The sequence below is a fragment of the Oculina patagonica genome, chromosome 4, assembly GCF_052425735.1.
Source record: "Oculina patagonica isolate OP01 chromosome 4, crgOcupat, whole genome shotgun sequence".
Taxonomy (NCBI): Eukaryota; Metazoa; Cnidaria; class Anthozoa; order Scleractinia; family Oculinidae; genus Oculina; species Oculina patagonica.
The window spans coordinates 60,270,996-60,280,009 of NC_135761.1; the positions used below are offsets into that span (position 1 = coordinate 60,270,996).

Below are 9,014 nucleotides of genomic sequence, written 5' to 3' on the forward strand. Positions count from 1 at the left end.
ATTGATTCGATTATACCGAGAAGCCATAACAATACAGCTTTCCAAGAGTGTGCCATTCCTGTTCACCTGGTCCCCCTGCGTCACCAAACCTCAGCTGACTGACGGGTAATGATGACTTGTCTGTGAGATAACCGCTGTCCTCTCGTGCTACATTGTCGTTTATGTTGCAGTTGCAACCATAACCGCGTACATCGCACGAGTTGGTCATTCCGCATGCGCATTGGCTACTTCCACTTCCACTTCCTCCTCCCCAATAGCTCATTCGTATACCATCTCGTGACACCCACCAACCTCTAGTGAGTGAAGAGCCAAAACATTCATACTTAATAAATTGCTCGCAGTGGCCCGACACAGCAACGAGGCTTTCCAGTTGCAGGAGACTGGCACCTTGATAATTGATGTCACGTGAATAACACCCATGAGGATCACAACCCTTGACAGATGTCCTGTCTTCGCTGTCGTGACTGATGACTGTCACGCCAACTCCGTTCTTGTAAGTCATGTTGCAGTAGACAGTAAACGGTGTCACGCCGGCTTGATAGCCAGGAGATATGACATTGAAGCCGCTCGGAGCTGAAGAGTTCAAAGCTTTCCAATCACTACATGTTGCTAAGTAAACGAAAAAAAGCCCAGTAAACATCATGCGCAGTTGAATGGATTGTTACAAAATTGTTACAAAACAAATTTATCACCCTCGCCGCTTTGATAGACTGCGACACAGTCTACGTCACGAAATGAAGTTCACGAAGGGTCCAAAAGAATATTAATTAACAAATGGTAAACGTCACAGCGTGCACTATTGAGTTACAAATGCAAGTGGGAGGTTGCTAAGCACGAAAAAGCGTAAACCTCCCGAGTGCATCTGTAACTCAATAGTGCACGCTGCACGCAAGGGAAGAGCCGTCAGCACAAACTGCACAGCCCCTACCCACTTCTGCTCCACATGTGGGAGAGGCTTATAACAAAATTATAATTATAACATTTCCATGGCAACGAAGTAAGCGGCAAGATGGCGTCCGTAATAAAAGATGATTTAAAGCTTAAACTTTGTACATTTTCGCTTGAATTTCATCTAATCCAGCTAGCCTTGGCCATGTAATAAAACTTTTGATGATATTGTATATTTCAAAACGTCAAAACAACTTCAAGGCATGCCGCTAGCCGTTAAAACCATGAAAACAAGAACAGATGGGTCTTTCTATTTCTATGTCATGTATGCATGCACGATCCTGTCTTTTCTTATGGTTATGGGGCTCCGCTCTCGGGCCGCTGTGGAGCTCCGCTATAAGAAAATGTGATGACACACTTAGCATTTTACCTTATATAAATGGACGGACATTTTTTTCCTGGAGGGGGGAGGGGGAATGCAAAGTATTAAAAAATAGTTTGCATGTGGAAAAAATTGTTTGCAGAGGTGCATGAATAACAGAAAAAAGTTTTAGGTGGAAATTTTTTCGTACACCCTCTCCCCCCCCCCCCCAACCCCCCGAGGAAAATAATGGACTGTCCCTAAGTTAGAACACCCTGCCCCCTCTACCTTCCGTACCAATTCGATCACCTGTTCAAATAGAAATAATTATGGTACAAGGCTCGACATCTTACCTGTTAACCGATTACAAGTGTCACCTGTCCAAGTGCCTGCGCAGGCGCAGAGTGGCTCATCATTGTTCAAGGTATAACATGTCCCACCGTTCAGACAGGGAGAGGTCTGGCACTAGAAAAATTCAAAACATGGTGCATGAGTCGCGAGGAGATTTTCGCAGAGTAATTTATAAGCTGTTATCTCAGACGAATTGCTGTTTCAAAGAATTTTTTTTTCAAAATTGTTTCTTTTGCTTGTTTGTTTCTGTTCGGAAACAAAATATGCCAGTTCATATTAAAGTAAAGTTGTCCCTGGTAGTCTGGTGTATTGTTACCCTCTCCCACGAGTCATCTTTTTACCAACAACGTTTGCGGTTTCACGCATGCGTGATAGCAAGCCTCGTTTACGCGAATTATTCTCAACCCTTAGGGACGGACCATTATTTTTTTGGAGGTGGGGGAGGGGGGGGGGATGAAAAATATTGAAAAAATTGTTTGCAGGGCCTGGAAAGACAAAATAAATTGTTTGCAAACACGATATGTATAACAAAAAATAGGAAGAATTTCGAAAAAAAATGTTTGCAGAGGTACATAAACTAAAAAAAAAAGTTTGCAGAGGAAAATTTTTCATCCCCCCCCCCCCCTCCCCCTCCAAGAAAATAATGGTCCGTCCCTTAACCACCTTCATACAACGTGGGTATCCCTTTCATCTTTGATGCTTTGGGAATTTGCTCTTGATAAAATTTACGACTTTTCCCTTCGTATTAGGCTTCGTGAAGAATAGTCAGTCTGACGTAACATGCATAAGGGCCCCCTATTTATCTAAACAATTGCAAGATAAATAAACTTTTAACAACAAAGAGCTACTTACCTTTCCTGCTCTAAATTTCCATCCTTTCCTTTTCGTTTTCTTTCTGCTAAATCTTCGATCCAGTACTTCGCAGGGGTAATGCTTGGAGGAGGTCTGGGGACCAAGATTAAAGCTGTCGCACAGTCTACTTAGGATGCATTTCATTTGACATTCCTGATCGCTTGCCACGTGAACAGATGATATGACACGCCCCTCAAGCACGTGATCAGGGACCAATTTGCTGAAACGGATTAACGGTGGGAATTTGCAAGTTTCGGCTGCAAGATAATTAGATAAAAAAGAAAAAAAAATAGTTTGAATTTCAATCTTGAAGGAAAAATTCATCCATACTACCTTTACATGTAAGTAATAAACAACAAATGTCGGTTAGTGCAATTGATTTGGACTCGTGATGAATCAAGTTTCTTTTCAATTAAATGCACTATGGATTAAAGATGATTTCCAGTCCGTACTGCGCAATCTCCGCCTGCAATGTTTGTGAGCCTCACAAACAGAAGAATGTTTACTAGCAAAAATAAAAATTCCGGGACAAAACTTACCTTTTTCTTGATTATTAACGCCAGATATCCTTGCAAAACAATAATAACAAGTAAAAGAAGCTCGACGGTATTTCAAACGGACGTTTTAGCTCATCGTGAATTCTTGAACGAAACGATCCGTAATGGCGAACTAAAAAACTTCATGTACGCTATCACCGAAGTGTAACGTTTCAACGAATTCAAAACAAAAATGAAAACAAACCCTGAGTCTGCGCAGTACGGACTGGAAATCATCTTTAAATGATAATCATCCTCATCAACCCTTAGCAATTTTCGCAAATGTTATTGTATTACATTCCCTACGGCTTGTAAGTGACAGCTCAAATTATAAAATTAGTCGTGCGTTCTGTTTCTAATATATCAGTAACAGTGAAGAACAATAGAACTTTGACAAGTGTTATTGCAAATTTTATAACCCCAGTGCGCAGTCTCACCGGGTAACCTTGAGCCCTGTTCGTTATTATTAGTGTAAATTATCTTGGTATTGTGAAAAGTACAAAAACATTCCAAATGATATTGTTTTATGTCTTACCGCCATTGAAAAGATGCTTTTATAGAGAAAAATAGATTAGATTCTGGAATTGATCAAACGAGAGGAATAACAAAGTACATTAATGAGGAATAATTAAAAAAGCGTTCTCAAGTCGAAAAAATCAGAAAAAAAAAATCACGCCTTAGCCCTTCAGCGCGAAAGGAACCTTCAGAAACCGGTTGAGGGCTCAATGGAAGGCAATGGGTTAGAGGTTCGTTGTGATTCGAGTTACAATCTTCCAATATTCAGTTCTCTGGAGGGTTTATTAAAGGTCCCTATAGTAGTAGTGTTTGGAGGCGCGGTGGCCTAATGGTTAGCGCGCTCGCCTCCGAGTCGAACGGCCCGGGTTTGAGGCCTGGCCGGGGCGCTGCGTTGTGTTCTTGGGCAAGACACTTTACTCTCACAGTGCCTCTCTCCACCCAGGTGTATAAATGGGTACCGGCGAATTTACTGCCGGGGGGTAACCCTGCGATGGACTAGCATCCCATCCAGGGGGGAGTAGCAATACTCTCAGTCGCTTAATGCTACGGAAACCGGGATAAGCTCCGGCCTGTATGGGCCACTAGGCTCGAAGCAGACTTTACCTTTATAGTAGACTGTGCGGACAGGCTCCTTGCAAGGGGGATACCTTATTCAGGCTGTAGGTATATGAAAGGGTAGAGATTTCCACGAGTTAAAGTATTGGGAAAACTGTCATTTCGGTTTTTAAAAAGGCTTTCGAAATATCTCGAACAGACCCGCCTAACGCTCAATCATTACGAGGCTATTTGAGCGAAAAACAATAAAAAAAAGAGCTGAAGTATCCCACCTGTAGATATGTGAAAGGGGTACCAATTTCCTATTCAAAAGGTATATGAAAGGATACCTTTTTTTCTTGAAAATGGTATATGAAAAGGTAGGAGTCAGATTAAGACCTCGCAGCGAAACCTTCCAGTATAATTTTTTTCGAGTACCTTCCCCGGAATCAGTCAGCACCGTTTTAGTTAGGTTTATATCTATTATAATCTCGCTGCGAAGATGGTTTAAGACAAAGCGTGACATATACATTCGGACGAAGAGAAAACTCCCTCTTTTTTTACTTGCGTGTTGCAAAAAACTTGTCACGGAGTTATTTCATATTTACCGAATGTGCGTGCCGGTGTAGCATTATTAATATCCCTTAGAATTACTGAAATACGACACACTATATTTTACTTACCAGATTCGACCGATTGCGTTTTTGAAATGACAAATAGTAAAGTTAACTTTACTTGGAAGATGGCTGTATATCTAATCATGTCCGTAAGTTTTCACCAAGCCGCTTGGTTTAAACTGTAAAAATATTTTAAAAACATCAGCTTATGGACTTAACTAGTATTGTTTTACATTGTAAATTATATATGGGGAGTTCGGAAATAACTCACATGTAAAACTACATTTGTAAAATTCATAAGCTATTTGTCATAATCTTGCTCAATAACTGAAGTAATTTAAAAAGGCTAAAAACGGATATAAAAAGTTGTTAAAGTTCTTAAAAACAAAACGTTTTCGACTCTTAGGCATTTTACACTGTTGATGACCTTAGAGTCGAAAACATTTTGTTTTTAAGAGCTTTAACAACTTTTTATCCGTTTTTAGCCTTTTTTAAAAATAATTAAATCATTAACTATTTATTATGGTGCAAACCGATCCCAGCGCAGTATTCAGATCACATGTACACAACTGTAAACCCCAATACAAATCAAACAATAAAATTAACTTTTGATACAAACTCCTGCTCAGCTAATTAGTATTCATTAATTTTTTATACAGATCTCTACCGAATCGCATAACAATACTTTGCATTTAATTTATTGTTTTCATTTCACAAGTAGAATAAAATATTCGCGTCCAATCTGTATAGGCGTTTACAATGGCGGGCCGGACAGATCTCCAGCTCATATTTTATCTACTACGAAAACATCATTAATCATTAATTAACAACAAAGCAGTTCTCGCAATGTCCACAAGCAGTTCATGCTTGTACGTAAATTATTTTTCTTGAGTCAATTAACCACAACAGCCATTTACATTGAAGATTCCTTCCTTCAGTGGAACTTAACTCATTCTTTCTTGATTTTTGACATAACGGTAAGTCACTTAAGTTTCGGGTCATGTTATGTTCGCGACACTTATATTGTTCGCGTCACTTTAATTTCTCATTTTTTTTTTGGAATTGCGAAATTAACGTGTCGCGAAAATTTCATGAAAAATGTAGAAATAAAACAAAATGGTTGCGTAACTTGTTTTTAGTTGTGTTTAGTCAATAAAAGTACAGGAATAGTGCGATGCTGCTTTTTTTACAATATATTCATATTCATTTTTGCTTTGTTTTAATTTTCATTGATTATTACAACATTTCAAATTTTTTCTTCTCTCTGTCTTTTCTGACCTCCCGAAACTATTCTTAAAGAGCACGTTTTCAGTTGTTAATATTGCAAAGAATTAGTAGGCGCCTTGGCTGATCGTATCTGTGTCGCAGAGGCATGGCGACATATGCTTTAGATTCTGGGGTCTGAAACATTGCAATTCAACGGATTTATCAGAATGAAAAGTTCAAAACTTTTTCCTCCTTATTTTTGCCACTGTAGCCTGCGACGTTGGCTAATCCACTTAAGTGGATCCACCTTTTTCTCACATTTGTTTAAATCGACATACCTACCGTACGGTCAGCCTTAATTCTCGGTGGTTTTTTTTTTAAGATAATACGATGAAAAGGAAAAAATTATAAAAGGTTCTTGTTATGGTTTAAACGCTTCCGTCTTTGGCTACACCAGTAATGCGGAGAGAAACTTTTAGCGCCAATTTGTATCAATGAATAATTTTAAGTTGTTTTGACATCAAATTAGTTACCATGGCAACGTCGTTAGAGGTTAAAAATACTCATTCTAAGGGGGGAGACCCTTAACTACTTAATGGTTACTATGGATGACTTCTAACCGTCATATCTTGGCCTCCCTTATTATTCCCCGGGGGGGGGGGGTACTCAAAGAAATTTTATACGGGGAGGCTCCGCCCCGAGTTCTAACCCCTTACCCTTTTATATACCATTTTGACAGAAATTGTACCCCTTTCGTATACCTTTAACTGAAAAAAGGTACCCCTTTCATATACCTGAAAGACGTGGCGTGGACTTAAAACAGGACTTTTTTTTTGTCATTTTCGTGTAGCGCTTAATAACTTAAAATAATACAGGCATAAACATGAGGGGACGCAGGCGGTGTCAACTGTAAGTACTTCAGAGGAATGCTAGGATATTATCCTAGCATTCCTAACATACCTCACACCAGGTTCCTTCGCTTGAGCCGCGAAAGGTGTCATAATCTGTTTCGCTGTCAAAAACATTATTTAATCTAATGAAGACCAGAAAAAGATGATCATAATACCGTCGACTAATAATGTTGTGATGTTGTGATAACAGCGCGCTGTGATTTCGAGTTTTTAAAATGTTGTCGATGTACCTCGGCAAAATCGGAGAAACAAGGAACAAGTTTTAAAGATGATTATTGAAGAAAGCGTGAAAATAAACAAATTTTTAAACTAACAACGAAAATGCACAGCACATTTTATAATACCGGGGAGTCTGTTAATAAAATACAGCCGGACTGCTGTATCAGTACATGTTATTCGATTTTCCTGTTCGAGCCTATCAAAAAACTATAGAATTTTCGAACTGACGAGCGCATATTATAGCCGTAAGTAACTTACCAAACTGAATTAGCTGCATAATGAGCGGCCGACAATAATAGAAAGGAATTTTCCTATGTTTTTTTTAAAGGCCAAAGCAGTTTAATTCTTGAACTGCGAGAGTAGCGGCCTTTTGCGTACCTGACTCGTACTGGTAACAGGCCCGTAAAATTACGAAACTGAATCTTAAAGCTGTATCGAAGCAAAGCCTTCAGAAGAAAAACGCATCCAATGGAAAACAATGCTAAATAACGCCGCACTGTTTCCATTTTCAGCATTTTGTACAATGTACAAGTGTTGCGGCAAGCATATGTGTGCAGCCGTCTTCAATAGAAACATGCACATAAAATTATTTTTTGCAGTTGTTCCATGACATGGCTGCACCACCTAACAGACAAAAACAAAGGTTGCCAGCTAATGATTAGTTACTCTTGATTATGTATTCCATTGGGAGAACAGACTTAAAAGTATATATTGTGGCTCGATGATAAGTATCTCCGTGTTGCGGTCTAAACTATATGACCCACCAGTTGAAGGAAAGAACATTAAAACAATTTTAAAGCGTAGAAGTATTAGAATTGCAGGTTACATCGGACTGTATGAGGCGTGCCGCCCGCCAGCTCCAATGAAGAAAATATTAAAAGGCAGTGCAGTATTAGAATTACAGGTTACATCGGACTGTATGAGGCGCGCCGCCCGCCAGCTCCGATGGAGAAAATATTTTAAAGTGGTGCAGTATTAGAATTGCAGGTTACATCGGACTGTATGAGGCGCGCCGCCCGCCAGCTCCGATGGAGAAAATAGAATTGAGCAGAATTAGAATTGCAGGTTACATCGGACTGTATGAGGCGCGCCGCCCGCCAGCTCCGATGGAGAAAATAGAATTGAGCAGAATTAGAATTGCAGGTTACATCGGACTGTATGAGGCGCGCCGCCCGCCAGCTCCGATGGAGAAAATAGAATTGAGCAGAATTAGAATTGCAGGTTACATCAGACTGTATGAGGCGCGCCGCCCGCCAGCTCCGATGGAGAAAATAGAATTGAGCAGAATTAGAATTGCAGGTTACATCAGACTGTATGAGGCGCGCCGCCCGCCAGCTCCGATGGAGAAAATAGAATTGAGCAGAATTGGAATTGCAGGTTACATCAGACTGTATGAGGCGCGCCGCCCGCCAGCTCCGATGGAGAAAATAGAATTGAGCAGAATTAGAATTGCAGGTTACATCAGACTGTATGAGGCGCGCCGCCCGCCAGCTCCGATGGAGAAAATAGAATTGAGCAGAATTAGAATTGCAGGTTACATCAGACTGTATGAGGCGCGCCGCCCGCCAGCTCCGATGGAGAAAATAGAATTGAGCAGAATTAGAATTGCAGGTTACATCAGACTGTATGAGGCGCGCCGCCCGCCAGCTCCGATGGAGAAAATAGAATTGAGCAGAATTGGAATTGCAGGTTACATCAGACTGTATGAGGCGCGCCGCCCGCCAGCTCCGATGGAGAAAATAGAATTGAGCAGAATTAGAATTGCAGGTTACATCAGACTGTATGAGGCGCGCCGCCCGCCAGCTCCGATGGAGAAAATAGAATTGAGCAGAATTAGAATTGCAGGTTACATCAGACTGTATGAGGCGCGCCGCCCGCCAGCTCCGATGGAGAAAATATAATTGAGCAGAATTAGAATTGCAGGTTACATCGGACTGTATGAGGCGCGCCGCCCGCCAGCTCCGATGGAGAAAATAGAATTGAGCAGAATTGGAATTGCAGGTTACATTGCTAATACTCTTGT

The 9,014-nt window shown here is 40.6% G+C and overlaps 1 protein-coding gene across 1 annotated transcript; it reads right to left on the reverse strand.

Annotated features, from left to right (window-relative positions):
• Window positions 1–10: 10 nt before the first annotated feature.
• On the reverse strand, window positions 11–4,809 carry LOC144648029 (contactin-associated protein-like 5). The gene is made up of 4 exons (XM_078507678.1): window positions 4,722–4,809; window positions 2,453–2,709; window positions 1,603–1,714; window positions 11–609 (listed from the first exon to the last, which is right to left on the reverse strand). Exons 1-4 carry the CDS (start codon window positions 4,798–4,800, stop codon window positions 11–13), a joined length of 1,047 nt encoding a protein of 348 aa, XP_078363804.1. The 5' UTR covers window positions 4,801–4,809.
• Window positions 4,810–9,014: the final 4,205 nt, after the last annotated feature.